This window comes from Neodiprion fabricii, chromosome 2 (assembly GCF_021155785.1).
Source record: "Neodiprion fabricii isolate iyNeoFabr1 chromosome 2, iyNeoFabr1.1, whole genome shotgun sequence".
Taxonomy (NCBI): domain Eukaryota; kingdom Metazoa; phylum Arthropoda; class Insecta; order Hymenoptera; family Diprionidae; genus Neodiprion; species Neodiprion fabricii.
This window is the reverse complement of record NC_060240.1, coordinates 23,009,522-23,031,461: the sequence shown is the minus strand read 5'-3', so window position 1 is coordinate 23,031,461 and position 21,940 is coordinate 23,009,522. Positions and strand designations below refer to the sequence as shown.

Here is a 21,940-nt window from a genome sequence, read left to right as displayed (position 1 = left end):
CAAAAAGATGATATTATAGTTTTGGGTAGTGCGAGGATCTCGTGATATGGTTTTACACTCGTATTAATGATTATTATTGTTACATACCATCTAGGGGCATTTTGGATAGTTAGACGGTTCTTCAAATGATCTGGTTACAGGATTCTCACACTTGGAGTTGAGTTAGCTGGATTAGTGATATAGAACAGTAATAAGGAATAAAATATATGAGCGTTTCAATCGGATGTTACATTCGGTTGCATTAGGCTGCGTTTCCATGACAGGGAATTCACGGTGACGGAACGCTTAGTCGCGAATCAGAGCGTTTCTGTTTCTACCAGGAAATTTAAAAACTATCATTCTGGTTGGCTGCTGCTCCTTCCGCTCTTAATAATTCCGGTCCATGGGAACCAAGGACTTAACAGCAACGGAATCCGCGTACTCACACAACTGTGCAGTTAACCTATAAACACTATGCAAACAAATATTTTATTAGTACCGGAGGATAAAATATTCATAAAGCTGAAGCTGGAAGCCAAAATTAGTAGCCAAACATGCTTAACTTCTCTCGAATAGGGTTATGCAATACAAATTTATATCCATAATTGTAGAAAAGTGTTACCTCTTTCTATGACATTAATCAATTTTCTCGATTTTTGGGCTTTAATGCCTCATTTTCATCAATGTCAGCACGCTTGGCTGCTAGTTTTTGCCTCATAAAATATTTTTGTATTCGATAATAATCAGTTGTAATAATGGATTCTCAAACGACTTTAATATCCATCTCCATATTAATTGTGAAATGGAAAAGAACAGGCCGAATATAGGTTATCAGTTGTAAACAAGTACAATTAATTAAATTTAATTGTGTACATAAAGACAGAATAATTGATGGACCGATAAGGGATTATCTCAATACCCAGTAAATCTGTGAATATTATCAATTTATTCAATTGTTAAATATGTACATACTTACGGGATCAACAGGACGACTTATTGTCCGCTACAAATTGTTTATAATACTTGATAATAATCATCAATACTGTCCTCGCTTGGTTTTACACACAGATACACAAATAAGGTAATCCGTTGGTATTGTTGACATATGACAAATGCCCGCAATGCACACGGAACGAAGGCCTATGCATGGAAATCTGAATATTGCACTTACGAAAATACGTCACACCTGAGATGGGCATCTTAATAGTAAAAGGTGAAATAACACAATGAACTACATGCAATTTTGATGAGTATAGGAAAAGGAATTGTACTCACGGCACAGTGGTGTTATTTATTACGAAAAATCAATAATCAATACCGCAATTATTGATAGTAAATAACCTATGTGAAGTTGGCTTGCGACCTTCGAATTTTTCAAAATTTTGACGCTAAAAATTGCTTCTGAATTAAGCTTAATTGCTTTGTATTTTTTATTTCTTGCTTCCACACAGTTTTCGAGAAAATCCGAAAGCACCTTTCGGGTACTTGAGGCCCGCGAAATGGTGCCAAGTTCAAACAAATATTCGATCATTCAATTTTTTTTTATATTACTTCCGCATAGTTTTTAACTAAATCGAGAAAAAAAATACACCAAGGGGGTTTTGGCGAGGCGCACTGTGATTGAATTCAAATTGATATGTCGCTTAGACTGATGAAGATATGGAAAATCGAATAATTGCTACTAATTGCTCCTGAGTCGCTGTTAATTGCTTCATGAATCTCGTAATTTACTCTCTCATAGTTTTCGAGAAAACTGGGAAAACCCGGAATATCTCATTTTTAGGTTATGTCAACGAGAGGTGAATTTGAAATTGCATCCGAAACAAAAAAGTGGCGATTCGATCCAAGTGACAATCGCTCCCAATCGCTCTTCGATTCTTGATAAGCACTCTTGCAATTTAAATATTTTCTTCTGCCTAATTATCAAAAAAATTGGAAAAAAGTAAAGCGTCTGCTCTGTAGGTCATATAGACGAGCGGTGAATTCGAAATTGTATCAGAAACAAAAAATATCAATTTAGTGCAAATGAAATAGCTTTTGTTCGCTCCTCGATTTCTTTTCAATTATCTACCGATTTTGACATTTGCCCCCTTGTAGTTTCTGAGAAAATTGGGAAAAATGGCACGAACTCGCTGCGTAGCGGAAGGTTGAGTATCGGTAATTTGAACTCTTAAACCTGACGGAAAAATTATAATTTGGTACAAGTGCACATTGCTTTGACTTACTCTTCGATTTCTTAGCAATTATCCAGAAGTTTCGTCATTTGCTAGCACATAGTTTCCGAGAAAACTGGGAAAAACGACACCACCATTTCGTTGCGTAGCAGAGGTTCGACCAGCCGCAGATCCGAACTCGTATTGGTATCAAAAAATTATATTTCAGCCCAACTGCTGTATGCTCGCAGTTGCTTCTCGAATTGTTACGAGCATTCTGTCGATTTAGTGATTAGCTCCTACCTAATTATCGAGAAAACTGGAAAATCAACCAGGGCGTCTGATTTGTAGGTTATGTCGATGAGTGGCGAAACAAAAAAGTGTCCATTAGGTCCAAGTGACAATTGCTTTTCATCGCTCCTCGATCTCTTTTCGATTATCCAACGAATTCGCAATTTGCGTTGTCTTAGTTTTTAACAAAATTGGGAAAAACGAAACGAACTCGGTGCTAGGTGCAGGGTCCGACACATTGAACACATGTTCCTCATGAAAAAATGGTGATTCGACACAAAAGCTTACCGCTTCTAAATCCTCGTGGATTTCTTGACAACTGTCTAGCTATCAACTTTGAAATTTGCTTCATCATACTTAGAAATTTGTAAAGAAATTGAGGTGTAATCAGAAGCAATTTTTATTTCGACTGAACTGACATTTTTCAATTTCGAATCCAATTTCGAATTCGCTGCTTGTCGACATAACCTACAAATCAGATGCTCTAATGTTTTCCTCGATTGTATTCTCGATAATTAGTCAGGGAAAAATGACTAAATCTAAAAAATGCTCATATACAATCGACAAGCAATACGAGCATATTGAACTTGGACCGAATAATCATTTTTTCAATACCGATACGAGTTCGAATCTGCGTCTCCTTGGACCGCTGCCACGCAACAAGTTCGGGGCGTTTTTCCCAGTGTTTTTAATAACTTTGACGGAACAAATGACGACTTAGATGGACGATCGAATAGAGATCGAGGAGCAATGAGATGCAATTGTCACTAGGACCAAATTGAGATTTCTTCGTTTCCGATACAATTTCGAATTTGCCACTCGCGGACATAATCTAATGACTATACGCTTTTATTTTTTCCAGTTTTTTCTATAATTAGGCAGGAGAAAATTTTTAAATTGTAAAAATGCTCTTAAACAATCAAGGAGCAATTAGAAGCGATTGTTAGGTCTAAAGATGGAGCCTTATGGGGCTTTTCGTAATCGAAAATAGACGAGATGAATTCATAGTCTAACGGCGCCCTCTGCGTCCCTGCTTAAACGCGCAAGCTCCATTTACTCAGCCCCTCATTCATACCCGGGTGAGTTGAATTTTTTTTCGTTCGTTAGTTGGTCATTTGTTGGTGTTTGATAGTGAGTTCCCAACGTTTGATAGTCAATATTTAAGTCGTTATTGATAAAACAACATCGGTTAGGGAATTCAAGTGACATTAGCTCCTCGTAGTTGTATTTTGGGATCGAATTGAGTTCTGCTCATGCGGAATCGTTTGTTGGTCGATTGTCAGCGTTTATTAGTAAAAATTGAAAAACATAGATCTCCCCCCGAACCCGCTAAAAAAAAAAAAAAAGATTCTAGTTTGGCAATAGTTCCGGGAGTTGGTCCAATCCAGCACGTCTAACTTACGACAGCTCGTCGTTAAAATGAATTGCAGTAAAGTTCAATTTCCCATACGGGAAATCTTTTGCTGGTCGTTTGCTGGTGTTTGGTAACGAAATCCCGTAAAACATTGGTAAAGAATCATCACACGATCACCTGTACAGAAAATTAAATTTTAATGCAATTTATGGTTAATGACGAGCATCTCATAATGGTTAAAAGGCCCGTGTCCGGTTAGGGCTTGCGGGAGTTGATAGCTACCTTCTTCATGCTTCCGCTTCAACCATGGTTCCAGGTTTCCTATTAGTCGCTTCGTCCACTGGCTGGTGGTAGTGATGCTTGCCCATCTGTTCTTCCATTGTTGCAAGGTCCATGTCGCAGCGTACTTTCCCTCATGTTTGTGAATCGCTTTACGCTCTGTCCTTGGTAGGTCGTTGCCCGCCTTCAGGATCCTCCTCTCGCACTCCCATTGCCGGCTCCTCTGTTGCGCGGTTAGCTCCAGGGGCTGTATTCTTGCAACCACCGCCAAGGCTGTGTTTGACACCGTCCTGTAGGCTGAGGACACTCTCTTCGCGCAGACCCTGTGTACGTCACGGAGTTTTTTGGCCCTCGCATCCTTGATCGTCTCTTTGCCCCATATCTGTGCGCCGTAAAAGGCGATTGACTCCCCTACCCGCGCCAAGAGTCGTCTCCTGGTCTGTCGTGGTTCGCCGATGTTAGGCATTATTCTTCCGATTTTTTTCATGGTCCCTATGGTCTTGTTCGTACTCTTCTCCAGATGTGTCGAGAAACTCAGCTTGCTATCGAGATATATTCCTAATTAACGAAATACTTTACTCGTGTGTATGTCGTGTCCTTTGATGTTTACGGTTTCCGGTGCTGAGGTTTTTCTCCTCGTGAAAAATATGATTTCCGGTTTTTCTATCGCTATTTCCAAACCAAGTGACTCAATTTGATCGATCACCTCCTTCGCCGCCCGTGTTACCTTCCTTGCGGTTTCCTGGGCCGTTTTGCCCTCTACCAGGATAAGTGTATCGTCCGCATAGCAGGTCAGCGTCATGTCCGTTGTCTCGTATTTCTTCGTCAGTACTTCGTCGAATGTTAAGTGCCATAAGGTCGGGCCTAGAATGGAACCCTGTGGGACGGCTCTGGTTAAATTGGCGATGGTAGTTTCCCCGCTGGCACTGATATTAATTAACTAGTCTTTCGCTCAAATATGACTGAATTAGCCTAATTATGTGCTCGGGTAGTTCAGCCAGCCTTGCTGCTCTGATGATTTCAGGCCAGGGGACTGTGCCAAAAGCGTTTTTTATATCTACGCATACCCCTGCGACCCACCTCTTACCTTCCGTGCCCTGCCTGATGCAGTTCGTTACCTTGTCAACCGCATCTATTGTGAAGAGACCTTCTCTAAATAAATGAAGAAGACTTTTTTAAAGAAGATATCTAATTATTGCGAAAAAATTAATATATCGATAAATATGAGCTCGTTGGCGCAAATATGATTTTCTTTACAACGAAAAACTCGTATAGGTGATGTGAGAGATGTGATTGACTGTTCTTTTTTTTTTTTGCATTAAAAAGCAAGTTCAAAAACATCGAGTTTTTTCGTTCTAATACTTTGTCTAAAATCTGATAGTTTTCGAGACACAACAACTCAACCCTCACGGAAAAAAACCCCAAATTGGGTGTAAATTCGTACCCCTAACTTTTTTCTTATGGGAAATTAGGATTATCTATGAGTTGGAGGTACGAATATACACCCAAGTGGGGTTTTTTTTCCGTGAGGGAACTAACGTCGATTCTCCAAATTCTAACCAAGGAAATTGCCCCTCCACTCACCAGAATCCCGACCTATATTTATAAAAATTCTTTTTATTTCATAAATATAATTCCAACTCCTCCAGTGTAAATCTATGCAACTTTTTACGCTCTTGACATTTTCTTTGAACCCCCCTAGTTATTGAATTACAGCTTTTTTTTTTAAACATGTATTTTTTAGCTAAAAATACAATATTGGGGTGAAAAAAAATCGTAACAAGCTATCTAAAAAACGAAAATTTAGGTTTTGATATCCTTTTTACGTTTACCACGGAAAAAACTGAGGAAAATTTTTTCTTCATGATTCGGAGTTAATTTCTGGCGGCTAAAAAATAGCCGAAAAACGGTCATATTCAAAAATACGTACAGGGGCAAAAAAAAAAACTTTTAGAAAATTTACCAAAATAGTAAAATAAAGGTAGATATGTCTTCTTTAATGTGCTGTTTGGAACGTTGAATTATCTTTATTTTTGAGTCCGTTATCTAACTTTTAGTGCGGCAAGAAATTTCGCCTGGTGTACCCAAACTTTTGGCTGGCAGTGTATACATACTCATATAGGTATCTCCAAATATCGAAGTCGACGTATCTCAAACGCGAAAAAGAACTAGACAGCCCCATTCTACACGCAACTCGGAATCAAACCACCCTAAAATATTTTCATTTGACACAGAAATAAAGAAATGGCATGAATTCTTTGATTTACTATTGCGATTTCGTAGAATCCGTGCCATTTCTGTTTGTCTGCCTTACATGAAAATGCATTGGAGTGTTTGTGTTCAAAGTTGTGTATAGATTAACGCTACTGAGCCCGTTTTGGCGTTTGAGATGCATCGACTTTGATATTTGGAGATATATACGTCAACGTCGAAATTGACTAGGTCACCTCCTTAAATCAGTGCTGACTAACCCAATTTTATCAGGCCTTGATCCGACTCGGTGTCCTTAGTCAGTTGGTTGGCGTGGTTGTGCGGTAAATGACGGTAGTAATTATTATTACATGATATATTATGTTTTTTATTACATAATTATATTATATTATTTATTATGTTATATATTATACTAATACCTAATGACGAATATACGGAACTGATGATGTCAGAGACTCAGGTACTTCCGCCAAAGCGATGAAACATCTGCTAGGTATTTTACATTGACAGCATCTCGGCACACAATTGACCTTTGTGCCCCGTTTTTAAGCTGAATATAGACGCTACGGTAGTAAGACCAGTACAACAGCGCACAGATAATCGTAGTATCTCAGCCTTTCTTCCTCTTTTGGCGACGTTGACTTCTTGCAGAATGCTCGTGGAAAACTTTGGTTGGATGGAATACAGGAACAAATATATATAGAACTAAGAGATGTGAAATATTCTTTATACGTTTAGTTTTGACCGTACAGTGAGTCCTTACCTCTCCATGCTACCACTCGGGATTTGCGATAGGATGGAGGTATTGGTCCATAACATAGATGCTTAAATAAAACGTAACGTTAAAACCGACACTTTGATAATCGGAAGGTGGAGTTTTGTTTAGATATATGTATATTGAAATTATTCTCATGGTTTTTAACGTTTTATTGAACAATTTTCAGTAGAATCACAACTAACAATATACGCAACTATTGCTAGCGAAATTATTGAAAATTTCTTCTACTCATCTATACAAGAATGCTGTGAAACATGTGGGTGGCTAGCCTATTTTAATTACCACCCTTGGCAAATATCCCAAAGACTGGTAGAAACAACAGTTTTATGCACAATTTGGAGGGTTTCGACGGGAGAAGATAATGTTTTAAGGCGGTGCATCAGTCCAATTGGGATTTAGAAGGGCTAGCTTCATACCTAAAATATCGGTCCAATTGAATTATCCTTCAACATATGTATTCGTTTAGTTTAGCGGAAGACCGCTCTTCTTCAAAAATGGTTAAAATCGCTTAATAATAATAACTTTATTTCGACACTTTGCTTACGTATAAAAATCGAAACCGCTAATGCGCTGAGCGAGTGCCCGGCCGGCACATGTTTGGAGGATATCCTGCGAGAAAAGTTTCCGAAACGGCTGCCTTACTTACAATATATTATTGCAAAAAAGTCGTATTTTAAATAGCTAGTGCCATATGATACAAAACAGTATACGGACTTTTAAATAAACAAATAATCTCATCTGGTTTATGAGATATTCACCTATGGCAATTAAAATGGACCACCCTGTATGTCATATTTGTATATTCAACTATATTTTTTCAGATTGATTTACTGATTAGTTTTGAATGCCCAATGATATTAAACTCTGCGATATTTATTTATTCCTTAGCCAATACTTTAGAACAGTGTGCAAGAGCGTGAAAGAATAACTGAAGTCAAATTCAACACTGTGTCCGCACCCAACACGCGATTGGTGTAAAATTTGAACAGCCTGCCTCTTAGAACTATACATATACCCTACCTATTTACATACATGATAAATCTGCCAAAATTCCAAACGTAAAACTAACCTGTAAAATTTCAACCATATGTCCCTGCTCTATCTTTAGTTAAAAGTTTACAAATTACGTAAGCCAATTGTTAAGGCTTCTGAGCAACGGGTTACTTGACTGATTTAAGAGTACTCATGAGAATCGGTTTAATTTTTCCTCAAATCTTCAAATCAGTTTGGAATTGCTTGCAGAATGATTGTGCTATTGTCAAAAAGTATGCTCTGTTCAGCATGGACTGGATAAATATCGGACAGGTTCTTAATCTATTTACTTCGTACCGAGACGAGATTTCAGGTTATATTTCGCAATTTAATAGGTTTTTAATTCATGTGATAATTCATTGGCGCTGGCTGACCAGAGCGCACTCCTTAAAATTTGAATGACCTTCACCAAAAATTTCAGCTCAACCGATGTTTTATGGTGAAATGATATCGAATCTCATAAAGACTCTTAAATCGGTTAAGTGACTCCGTGTTTAACCCTAGTCATATATGAGGTCTAGTTGGCCCCAACACCGATTTTAACGTATAATTTTAAAGTTAGCACGCTTGAATCAGGGTTGTTTGTGCAAGTAATATAAAAAGTTATTTAAAAAATGGGGTCTTAGAGATCCCTGGCATGTACAGTAGAATCTTGCTTATAAGACCTTCGATTAACCGAGTTTCCGTATAATCCGAGACGCCCATCTCATCCGAGAACTCTGCGTTAGAATCTTAGAATATGCATAAATTTGTAAAAGTTTCTTGCGATGTTTGCGAGTTATCAACGCCACAGTTCCGATTTTGGAGTCAAGGGTAAAACGTCGTAATCGCTTGGATTGTATATGTTTTCCGTATTATCTGAGATTTCACTCATCCGAGGTATACTCTCCTCATATGACCTCAGATAAACGAGGTTCTACTGTATTGCGTATTTTTTCACTTCTTTTTCCTTGAAGAATTTCTGCCACATCCTCGATCGCGTTTTTTTGCTATAAATAACATTGTAGTCTATTTTTGAGTTATTACATGTAGTCTCAGAATTTTCTTCGAGTTGTAACTGTGCATACCGTAATGTTTTCTAAGGTAATAACGTTCCAAAGTTGGCTGGGTCTGAGTGACCCTGTGTAAGCAACGTGAAAATTTCCATAGGTGTATGTGACTAGGGTTAAAACAGCTTACTGGGATGCGATAGCTAAATTATACGAAACAATTTTTTTTTCAAGAATTATTCCGAAATGATGTTAATGAATCAATTTATCCTATGGAATTTGATGATTTACGGAGAATAGGTTCGCGCTAGCCTGTGATATTCACCGATATTGGGAATAATTTACTTTTTGTACATCCCGTAGCCAAGTGATTTATTCTTACTATTATCAAAGCCTACCCAGATAGCCCACTTATTCGAATGTCGACTATGGGTTAACAAAATTAAAGTGGTATAATGTGGTTAACTGGAAACTTGACTTGGAGTTGTCAGGACGTCGGCAAGTTCGCCTGAGGTATGGTAGTAACTGTCAATAAACCAAAAGTCGAAGCTGTGCCAACCATACGTCAAAGAATGCTCTGAAAAATATCCAGATCAAGACAAACCCAAAACGAAAATTAAACATCCTATAAAACACGTCACGTCACAGTGAATGTAATGGAATCAAAAATTCTGGTAAGTATCGAAACTTCGCAGTTTCGCTTGACTACTTTTCTTGACGACAATTCAATTTACAGTCGATTTGTACACCATTAACTGTAAATTCACAACCTACCGAACATTCCTGGAGATATGGTTGATACGTAGTACATTAATGGATTCAAATACGCCTTTTTCATCGTTCTCCAATTAGATGACCTCATTTTGTACTGGATATTTCGTCATAGTACCGGAGCACAAGTTCAATATTTTTCTCTTATAGCATTTTCAAAGTCCGTATAAAATCGATAAGTGACCCCGGACCCCAAAATGCGAGTATCAGGTACTTTGTACGCAGTGTCTGACCTGATCGCTTTTTCGAAGTGTACTTGAATGATGGCCTTAAAAGATATTGAAAACGCGTGTTTGAGACACCGATAGCGCAGTGTCTACCCAGGACACCGTGTTGAAAAAAATTTGTTCAGAAAATTATAGTGTTCCGTGTGAAAAATAGATGCAGAAAAAATTGATATCAAACAAATGGAGTGCAATATCACTTTTTACCAGTATTTTGGTAATCTTGTCTACGATAAATCTTTAGTGTAATCTAGGGCTTAAAGGATTAAAGGAAAACGCCGGTATGTTCACTCCATGTTTGTGAGCTCTACTACGGCTGGACAGCACTACGCAAAGCAGCACTGGCTTCCGCCACTGATATCTATACTAACAGGATGCGGTATCCCGAGTTATTTTCTTGTGAAGGATTGAAGCTACGAGGCGGTCATGCTGCTTGTTTTCAATTTGTCAAATGTCGCGGGAAATTCAATTGATTATTGAAATAGTTTCGTGGGAATCGGTGAAAATTGCTTTAAAAGTAGATAGTATTAGAACAATTTTCTGTCTCAAATATTTTACTTAAGTTTTAATTTTATTTCCTATGAATTTTCAATAGAAAAAAAAGGAAACGTGAAATGTGAAAGATTCAACTGTTGAGTGAACGTATCACTATAAGTCGTTTTAAAATTTGTAACTAGAATAACTACAAAATAATGTAATTTTCACCAGATTTGTAAAATTTACGTATGATCGATATATAACTGTAAATATTGGCTCTGTTTCGGATGTTCATTTGGTATAAGTGTAAATATACCTACTTCATACTTCTTTGGTGTAAATTGATTCATTAAATATCGAAGGTGAGTATTCCAAATGGATGTTCAATTGATACTCGTATTCTATGTTTTCTTGGACGTATTATGAGGCTTATTCTGATCTAATATACTTTTAATCCGGTGGATTTGCGACAAGTTACATTTATTTTTGTAGTTTACTGTAGATTGAGATTGGGGGGGGGGGGGGGGATAACTCAAATGGCTTGTTGCGTACCAGTTAGGGCATATTTCAGTGATTCACGCACTGAACGCTCTGTCAAGTATGCGGGAACCGCCGATTAGCACGGTTTCTGAGCTATACGCAATCACCTATTTTCATGAATTGCAATTTTTCACATTTCGATGTTACTTTAGCATAAAACTAAGATATTTTCAGTCGGCTCTATTTGAAATTCTTTGCGGGACACGACTGTTAAACGTTTATTTAACATCAATGGGGTGTAACTTTGATAATAGTTAAAACGAGTCACATGGCTACTGTTTGCGGTGGATGAAAAAATAATTTTTGCAGATTTGGCGAATTTCGTGTGCCACTTTGCGTCTATTCCATATAAATTATCAAATGACGAAAGGACAATTGGTTCAGCAGATCTCTTTCGCCGAATTTCGAAGAAATCATTCCTGTTAGTAAACATGGACAATATCGTTCCTCAAGGGAGGACCCTGGTGAAACTGGGGTATTTCATAGACTTTTCAGAAATTCAAATGATTTTTCAGGTTTTATTTGAGTGATGTCTGTAAAGAAAAAAGTCACAGGTTATATCGACAATACGTAGATATGACCACTTTTAAGTCTTAGGAGTTAAAAGTGGTCTTACTCTACTGCGCGCATGCGTTGTCGCGAACAAATCTGACATTGTGTGACCGTAACCTCAATTTTGTGCTTCGTGAAAAAACCCGTGACATACTCTTGTTCACGGTCTTACATACAGGTCTGGAAACTCTTATTGAAGCACCGGCCGTTTCGCCTAGTGACCACGAGTGTCGCTGCGATAGAGGGATTCAGGCTGTGCGAGAGAGATGGAAACAGATTGTTGACCGTCCGTGGCATGGAGACTAGAGTACAGGAGTCCGGTCTTCGTACCATGGAGACTAGAGACAGGAACACGAACTGCGGTTTAGTTGAGTGAACATAAATGTATAGTCACGAGGCGGCGCTAGTAGGCTCAAACGGTTCCAGTTCGAGCAGGTATGAGATGGGAGCGGACCGCGACGAGGCACAATTCACAAAGCCATGAGGGGGGAACCAAGGGGGAAACCATGGAGACTAGGTATATAAAGTATACACAAGCAATATGGCGGCGAGAATTTAGACGACGCCGGCGGCCGGGACGACGCCAGAGACGAGCACTCGACTGAAGCCTTTTGAGCCCTCCAGCGCCATCCAGCGACTAATTTTTAATGACGTATTTCACTTTCCATTTAGCATAGCAGTTCGGGCTCCTATCTCTGGTCTCCATGCTTCGTACGTTTGATCTAGCATCAAAAATCCGTACAATAAGTCTTGCGCTGGCTGACGCTGAACGCCCCTGATATCGCAAGGATCCGACGAGTGGTGGGGAGACCAGACCCAAGAATATTCCCTTTCAGTTAAGGGGCAATTTCATTTTGGTCACGATCGATGTTTATATACACATATATAGTCAATTGTTACCAACTTCACTTCGGAACTTTACGATGACAGCGATGCTTTGGATCAAATCTAGAACTACTAAACGACAAATTTTCGAGGACGATTTTTTCGTATGTTTCCCAATGGAGATCGGACTCCTGTACTCTAGTCTCCATGGTCCGTGGTTTTGAAATCTGTTTCCGTCTCTCCCACACATCCTGAATCCCTCAATAGCAACGACACTCGTGATCACTAGGCGGAACGGCCGGTGCTTCAATAAGAGGACACCCTTACCACTGAAATTTTGAGCGAGTTTCCAGACCTGTATGTAAAACCGTGCTCTTGTTTTGTAAAGAATCGTGTGCAACAAAGAAGAAACGGTCTTTTCGCCTCGCGTATTTGCAATATTTGTCTTTAGCCACTTACGACTCATATTGTAAACCATAGTTCGGCCCGAAAAGATCAAGTTTGTCTCCTTGTTACACAATATACTATTGTCTGTCAAAAGTTCTCGTCTTTGTTTATCTGTATTATAGTTGACGCGGGATGTCACTCCGTTGCTACCTTGTGCAGATTCGGGTGTATTGGCTTGTAGTCCGTGTCTCTAAGCAGACGAAGGCGGTTACGCCGCTGCTGTCCAGAAAATGAGTTTTGACTTGCCGTGACCGTCGCGTCGCCAAGCTAAGGCTAGAGCGCATGAAATGCAGTAAGTTGTGTACCGTCGCGGCGTCGGACAGATGAGCTGGGAACGCGCTGTTCGTGCACCAATACATAGCGCTAGCAGCCGCCAGCTAATCACAGCGATGTAGTGGTGTACGGACAGCGCGTCTCCGGCTTGTGTGTGTAACGGCACAGGGCTTACTGCATTTCCTGTGCTCTGGGCTTAACACTACGTTCACGGACGTAGATTATCAAAATGTTGCCGTAGTCCCTCCGCTAATAGTGGCTTTTTATACCCGTAAAGTGTCTAGTTCTTGATTTTACTTCCTGCCTTGCAAACGCGAGATGTAGTCCGTTGCTGCTCCCTGCTCAATTGTTTGATTCTAATGCAATTCACAAAATGTTAGCAAATAAACAAGCAAGCTAGTGTAAAGCTATAAATAATCAAAACAAAAGTTATTCAGATATTTACAAAGTTGTGGCAACAGGGGTGCCGCATGCACATGTAAGAACATAAGGAGAAAAAAATTGATAAAGCAAATCATAAAATACGTAATTTTTCAATTACGCTGCTAAATTCTTATACGACGTTAAATTTTCTACCAAATTATTCATCATTACACGGAGAGACCAATTGATTCAAGTCCTGTACTTACTGGAATTTTAGGGATATATCAGCATTTTTTGCAATATTTCTTATGGTGAAAGGAAAAGCTTGTATCCGAATACGTCGTTTTACTAGTCGACCAGAGCAACATGTAATGAACGAGCGCTAATGTTTGTAATCCGTAAATAGTGAAAATGAAAGTAGTAGAAGGAAGTACCCGTATTATTAAGTGATACTGAAGAAATGGGAATAATGAACCCGCAATTTAATACTTCTTCGGTAAAATACTGGTGAATTTCCCATACCAAACAGGAATGTAGAGTAGATGCGTTGACTGAAGAATATTCTTCAACGGTATATGTAATACATCTTGGACTGACTGCATCAAAATATAATACAAGTCGAGAACTTGTATTACAAAGATTCCCAGCGAGAATAGCAAATTCATCGCCGAAAATTTTCAAGTACATCCGATAATCGCCGAGCATCGCAGCTTAATCCGTGACAACCATTGTTTTTTTTATGAGATTTAAATTTCGCGGGGTTCACTTCGCCTGCGCCGATACAGACTGATACATGGATTCTCGCTAGCGCTGCAAGTTATCATCAGGTAATACCTAACCACATTTATAACATGAATATGTAACTAGAATACGTAAGGTTAAGTTCAGTGAGCCGAAGAACTGATTACGTAACCCAGCCCCCTGACACTCACCACTGCTCGTATACTAAAAAATTGTACGCGTTTTGTCCCCGTTTTTCAGTTCCTCTACGTGGCGCTAGTAGACTTCTGACACGCTCGCTGCCCTCGCTGACCGCGCGCAAGCTTGTCAGACAACTACTAGCGCCACTAGTGGTGGAGATTGGCGGCAGAATCGAGGGAAATTTTGCGAACCACTTTTAGCAGCGTGTGTCAGGGGGCTGACGTAACCCTCTAATTATCAAATGTGATGTAAATATAATATCTGCTGTGTAATCCCCATAATATATATACATATAGAAATGAAAAGTTTTGTAGGTTAGATTCCTATAACAATTGGTAACCTTGAGAATTACCACGCAACATAGGAGTTTATGATAAAATGCCGATATGTCCCCAGACTGTGAGAAAGAATAGTAAAATCTGGTCGTGATTTTAATAAATCTTTCTATAAAATGTCTCTCCGTGTATGCATTACTCCCTTTTTATTATTTTTATTGTTACTTCGAAAAGGGGGTTCGCCTATGTATAAATTAAGCTAAATTAGGCTGCAGATTCAGGATGAGCTTTATATAGTTTAACGACGTGAAATGAGTCGAAAAGGCGCTATGCCATCCTACTACTGCACGCCGTTCAAGGTTCAAAGGTTTTTATTGTTTTAAATTCTTGGTTGTTTTACAACGGGTTCTACGTAATTTAGATGCCTGTCCTTTGAACATAACTCAATTTTTGTGAACATGGTATTATTTGTTAAAGTAAGTATAGTTCGTTTTTTTCAAATATCATATACTTAGTATTATATGATATGTTGGTTTTTCAGAGAACATGTTTTACGAAAACCCAATTACGTTTGTATCTGCCGGCCGTGTCCGAGGCTTTCCTATTTATACCGATGTCCTGCGGCAGTGGACGATGCCGGAACGACAAAAGGATTAGTCTCGGTGTTGGTTCGTCCGTCATGGGTGTGATCTGTCCTTTGTATGCATTCGTTGCGTTGCGTCGGTGTGGTTAGCTGTAATGTTGATTGCTCAACCAGCCGGTGGGGCGGTCGAACACGTTACAATATATGTGTCCCAACATAGATAAACAAGTAACTCAATACATGAGAACACTTTTCCATAGATAAGAGATACTTCAATTAAAAAAAAATGTAAGGTTAACGATTATTCCAATACCAAGTATCACTTTTGAACATAGGAGTATTTTCTGGCCATATTTTATTATATATCTTTATATATATATATATATATATATATAATAATATAATAATATATATATACATGGGGAATTCCATACGAAATGTGCAATTGATTGCCCACACCCCTTCCGATTTGTCTCAAACTTGGTCTAGTCCATTTATGGGTTGTAAAAAAAATTCCTCTATACAATAAAAATTCTACCTTTTACAAGTTGCGAGTTACACCAAATCCAAAATATGTAATTATTTTTTTCACATCGCTGTAGTTCCCAAACTGTACGTCCGGGCCAAAAGTCAATAATCAATTGCACATTTCGTATGGAACTCCCCACATATATATCGGGCATTTACCCTTCATTAGGCGCATCAACTTTCGTAATTCCAGTAAACGTGCGGGGTCTTCGAAGACCCCATTTAACTAATGCAATATGTTCATCTCCAATACTGTTTGGAGAGATAGGCAGAGATTGTAGATTATCGACGTAGGATCCGCGAATTAACGATAAAGAACTGTAGCGAATGAACCGGGTTGATTATTAACGATAAATGGTGATTATTAACTTCGTTGGGAACTCTGGGTCATTTTAATCCGGACGAATTTTTCATTGAATGCTCACTTTTTCATAAGCTAAAATCCCACGAAAGGGTTGTTAATGACAGGTGGATGAAGCATCATCCGAGGCAAATTGAACCGGCGTGTCAAAATCGTGGCCAGAAGTAAGTGCGCCAAAGAAGAGTTGAAACAATGATACAAAGTACTTTATTCGATACAGCGATACGATCTGTATCCTGAGATATCAGTACAACAACTGAGGACTTACAAAATCGAGATAATACACATAGATAATATACAGACATGATTTAACGAAAGTAAATACACATGCGACAAGCTGATCTGTTGTGAAGTGCGACATGGGCAAGCAGGATTCGAGGTAGAGACAGGCAGGCAAATACTGCACGTGACTGTGCGAACTACATTAGGACCATTTGAACTAGCAAGTGAAATAACGACGCAATGAGTACGAACTACAAATCCTCACCCGATCGTCGCGATTTTGCTACTTTGCCGAAACAAATAAATAAAAACGTTTTATTCTGGAAATTGTGCCTGTGAGGATTGACGGGTTGCACGTTTCAAATTCATTGATAACTATAAATGAAAAATATTTCATCTCAAAAGTCAAAAAACCCGAAAATTCGACTACTATGGACGATAACGCAAAAAGATACTATTCCTTTGCACAAAACTGCTTCTTTATAAGCTTGCTGACTGAAATGAAGATATAAACAAACAAAATAGTTCATGGCGTACCATATTTAATAAATGTTTACAGTTTTTATTAATTTAGAAAAAGCACTTTTTTTGGCCAACGAAAAAGTACACGTACTGAGAAAATAAATATTTATAATTCCCCAATTTTATAATAACATAATCTTCAACTTTTGTTAAAATTCAAGCTGACATAGATAAAGACATTGTTGTGTGTTTAGTTCTGTGTCACAAATAATACTTACTCCTGTTATACACCCCGATCAGTAATGCCGGTGCGAGAAGGTATCGTTTCTACAAGTGAACAGTTTTGCAAGTTCGTTTTTACATGTGGCGATCCTATTAGTTCGTGTCTCTTGTTTGGTTCCAACAGGTTGGTTCCTACAAGTGGTGGCCCTACAAGTTCATTTCTACAAGTGGCGATCCTACAAATTCGTTTCTATAAGTTGCAGTCTTACGAGTTCGTTTCTCATACATTAGACGCCACTTGTAGGCATGAACTTGTAGGACCACCATTTGTAGAAACGCACTTATAGGATCACCACTTGTAGAAACGAACTTGTAGGATCGGCATTTATAGAAACGATTTTGTTCAACCGCCACTTGTAGAAACGATTTTGTTCAACCGCCACTTGTAGAAACGAACTTGTAGGATCGGCATTTATAGAAACGATTTTGTTCAACCGCCACTTGTAGAAACGATTTCGTTCAACCGCCACTTGTAGAAACGATTTTGTTCAACCGCCACTTGTAGAAACGAACTTGTAGGATCGGCATTTATAGAAACGATTTTGTTCAACCGCCACTTGTAGAAACGATTTTGTTCAACCGCCACTTGTAGAAACGAACTTGTAGGTCCGTGGAGACCCTGACGGAGTTTAATGACTTATTGTTGCGGAATAAACGGCGAAAACAGGACGCCAACATAGAGAATGGCTTTATTGAAAGGTTTCTGAAAGGTACTGAAAATAGCAACACCGTAAATTTTTTTTTGTAGCAGCGGAAACAAGTAATATACCTGGGATTTCTACGTCCCCATGCGCCTAATGAAGGGTTAACTATACGAATCACCGTTAACCCTAGCAATATTTTTCGTGTAAAGATTAAGAAAACGAACTCAACATTTAAAATTGAGTAGAAGTTTCAAGAATTGACATTCCCCGAAAAATATAATTGAATTTACCATATTTTAAATCTGAAATAGGGTGATTGGAGGTGACTGCTACATTTTATTGTTGAAAATCATTATGGTATCATAGTACAGATAACCGTAACATTATTGTTGGAACCTACGATTTGTATATTTTAGAGGCAACTAGGTGCCAACGGATGGTCCGTCGAACGATAAAAGACCCCGCAGAATCCTTACGCAAATTGGATCCCGGTCGAATTGGCTGGATTTTCAGTATGTTATAGGACATATCCTCCCAATCAAAAGTTCTCATGGACACAATTCCCAAAAATCAGTAGTTTCTGAGATACAGGCTTCGAAAGAAAGGTGTCGAGATTTTTTGATATCTATGGATTTGGTGATTTCTTTGAATGATAAAGTTTCACGGGGACTGGAAATCAAACAAATCATTAAAACTATACGGTTGATTCTCAATTATTCACAACCCTCTTATATGAAGCTCTTTAATTATGTCAGTAATATTGTTATTATTATGATTTATTGCAGTGTAGCTTTGAATGTTACTGGGATTATTTATACACGAATTCACTAATGAATAATTATGAGTACCTGCACACACTTGATACTGCAACTGTGAAGTTGTGGATAATGGAATTACATTTATACGTCTCATACGATGATGATGTCACAGTTGACCTGTCAAGGATACCTAGTTAATCTTACTATGTGTGGACAGTTTCGTGTAAAACAATATATATAGTAATCTTGATCTTGTTCCAAGTTATCTTACTATAAATTTACAACCATGCGAAAATCATTTGCATTTCTCTCTTTTACTTTTACTTGACTTTTATTCTGAATTTTTGAAGATAATAATAATAATAATAATAGCTACTGACGCCACAACCATATTTTACCAAAGTGCTCCGGATTTACCCATCCAAAATGTTAGAAAGTCGAATTTTCAAATTTCACTAGGGTCTTGCCTTAAGGAGATATCAGAACTTCCAGTCTCCCTTGTAGATTAATTCCATTCTTTATTACATATACACGTAACGACTTCTCTGCTACGTAGCGAAGCTACAACAGTTTGAATTTGTGTTCAAACGAATAGCGGTGGTTTGATTCGTGTTCGGTTTATTCGGTGTTGGCTTCTTCCTTTCACGATGGATGCTATTTTCCCTAATATTTTCATCGTTTGACTGCGGCGGACAAATCAGCAGAGTATTGTGTTGACTTTTCCCTGTCGCACTTTCGCTCTTTTTGTAATCCTCTTGTGCACTATCGTCGTTACACTCTTTGACTTTGTTGTCTGTGACCATTTCGTCTCGTGCATCTATAAATATATCATTCATTAATTCTTTGTGGGGATTATGATAACAGAAAACGATGAAACTCAGCAGACTGAGCTCTAAGAATGTTGAATTGAAAGGGGATACATTTTTTCATCCGATTTGATGTAAAATCTCATACGCGTTCTGTGTTCAAATGAAACGGTAAACAAGTGACAGAGCTCAATGTTTTTGAATTATATAATATTTTTAAATTCCATTCAAGGCGTGGAACAACCTCGACCATTGAAAATCAGAACAAGCAAATAATGACAAAAGTTTTTTAAACTGATTTACTTTTTTATTTTATGGATCAATAATAATTGTTCATGGGATAAAGTAACATAATTGCTGAAATTTGACGCAATGAAACATTCATAGGGTGATAAATTCCTGATGTCTACTACGGAATATTTTGAAGGGACCACAAAAAAATTGGCTTTGAAATATTCAAAAATTCAAGGCAAATTTAAGTTGACAAGGCTGAGAGGATGCCGTGAGCATGTAAAGGTGCTAACTAACCAAAAAACATTAAGCTCTGTTACTTATAACACCGTTTCATCGTAACACAAGCGATAAAATTTCAGGATAAGGGTCAAGGTGAATAGTAACCGTTTTTCCGACTTTCTGGGGTCTAATACTGACTTATTTTTCACTCGTGAAAAGAAGATTTTCCGTTTAAAGCTTTGTTCTGACTGGTCTAGATGGCGCTTGGTACCGCTTCCACTAGTGAAAAATAAGTCACAATCAGGGTCCGGCTAACCTTAAGAGGATGCTATAATTAGTCTTTACCAACTGCATTAAATGTCACTTATTTTGCCTATTTCCGGGAAAAAATAATCAGATACGATCGTATACCAGGACAATGCCTTGCAACTTGAAAATCAACCGTGCATGCGCGAGTTTTATCGGCCGTTCGTACAGGCTGGCCATTAAGAGTTTTAGCTGTCAAACTGTTTCTTGTCACGATCGAGCTTATACGCCACCTAGCGGTCACGCCTGGGACCAGTCACACAAAGAAAGATGGCTGTAGGCCTAACGCACGACAAAAGCATCCTCCACATTTATAAAGTATTTACCGTAAATTAAGTACATTAAACACCATAAGAGTACATTTATTACATGGCGCAGTCTGGACTCGACACTACTAGTGATTTCGAAGACGCCATAGACGTCACGGTAACCCTAGAAGAATCGACGAACGATGAGAATTAGTCGACGAAGCACTTGCTGGAAGAGAAAGTGACGAAGAAAACATGGCGCAGCACTCGCTCAACCTGAAGCCGCCAGAACCTCTCTCATTTAGTGGGAATATTTCAGAAAACTGGAAGAAGTGGTTCAAAAAGTTCGGTATATATCTGCTAGCCATGGAATCGAATAACAAAACCGCTGAAGTGAGAATAGCTATCTTGCTTCACGCCATCTGAGAAGAGGCACAAGAAAAATACGACACGTTCGAGCTCAGTGTAGCGGACGCGAAGAACTGCGACAAAGTCGTGGATGCATTCGAAAACTTTTGTGTGCGAAAGAAGAATGAAAGTGTGTGCCGACATGTGTTTTTCCAGCGAAATCAAAAACCGGATGAATCGTTCGAGGATTTCTTGACGGACCTGAAAAAATTGAGTCAAGATCGTTCGTTTGGGGCCTTGAAAGATAGCCTGATCAAAGATCGCATCATCAGTAGCATAAGAAACACACAGCTAAAGGATCGGCTCCTCCGAGAAGAAAACCTGAGTTTCGACAGGTGTACGCTGTTGTGTAGAGCAGCCGAACTAGCCAATCAGCGAATTGAAACATTAAAAACAACCGAGAAAATAGATGTCGTCCTAACAAAACAAAAAGAAAAACAGCAACCGTTCAGTAGAGGACGCAACCAGCCGCGTGGCAACAGAGGCAGAGGGCAGCAGAGACAACAGCAGCAGTACCAACAGCAAAGTAGCAGCGAAGGCCAGCCACCCAGACGATAACAAAACTATACGCAGCAGCAGAACAACGGACAGCCAAATCAGCAGCAGCAGAATCAATCGTCCTGTAAACGATGCGGGTATCGACATCAAGCGAATAGATGTCCAGCCTTCAATAAGCAATGCAAAGCGTGCAATGGGTACAATCACTTTGCGCAGGTATGTCGAAGCTGTCAAAAGATAGACGCGGTAACCGAAGATCCAGATACAATTTTCTTAGGAAATGTAGCAGGTAATGATCGCGCAACTTCGGATTGGTACGAGAAAATAGTGTTCGCTGAAACCGGGAAAGCAATATCGTTCAAATTAGACACGGGTGCCGGAGCAAATGTGATCGGATTAGACGAGTATCGGAAAGTTGGTCCGAAAAAACAGTTCGAAGCTACCGGCCAAAAATAGTCAAACTTCGACGGATGTAAACTCACGGTCGTAAATAAAGTAGAATTGGCGTGCGAAGTTAAAGGTAAAATAGAAAATCTTGTATTCTACGTAGTTGATTGCGAAAAAACGACACCGCTCATGGGGTTACCGAGCATTGTAAAGTTGAAACTGTTAACTCGAGTAGCGAAAATAAGCTTAAATAAGGCTCA

General features: G+C 38.8%; 2 protein-coding genes across 7 annotated transcripts in view; both read right to left on the bottom strand.

Moving 5' to 3' along the window:
- Positions 1–3,973: 3,973 nt before the first annotated feature.
- On the bottom strand, positions 3,974–4,910 carry LOC124175604. The gene is made up of 2 exons (XM_046556004.1): positions 4,763–4,910; positions 3,974–4,614 (listed from the first exon to the last, which is right to left on the bottom strand). The coding sequence occupies exons 1-2, from the start codon at positions 4,908–4,910 to the stop codon at positions 3,974–3,976; spliced, it is 789 nt and encodes a 262-aa protein (XP_046411960.1).
- A 2,250-nt stretch (positions 4,911–7,160) lies between these two features.
- LOC124174762 (potassium voltage-gated channel subfamily B member 2) overlaps positions 7,161–21,940 on the bottom strand; it is a 107,636-nt gene continuing 92,856 nt past the window's right edge. Inside the window, exons 9-10 of one of the 6 annotated variants that reach the window (XM_046554214.1) lie at positions 18,217–19,391; positions 7,161–15,467 (exon numbers count right to left, since the gene is read on the bottom strand). In XM_046554214.1, the coding sequence (XP_046410170.1) occupies positions 19,123–19,391 (269 nt within the window). In that variant the 3' untranslated portion in view covers positions 7,161–15,467; positions 18,217–19,122. Of the gene's footprint in view, positions 15,567–18,216; positions 19,392–19,998; positions 20,145–21,940 lie in introns of those variants that run through there. The other 5 variants (XM_046554215.1, XM_046554216.1, XM_046554217.1 and 2 more) reach the window with 5 other exon arrangements.

What these genes read in the sequence shown, in the direction of transcription:
- LOC124175604 (XM_046556004.1), bottom strand. Translation starts at nt 4,910, where the DNA reads ATGGCACTTAACATTCGACGAAGTACTGACGAAGAAATACGAGACAAC. An exon ending in TAACACGGGCGGCGAAGGAG is followed by an intron (nt 4,615 to 4,762) that starts GTGATCGATCAA and finishes TTCGTTAATTAG; the next exon opens with GAATATATCTCGATAGCAAG.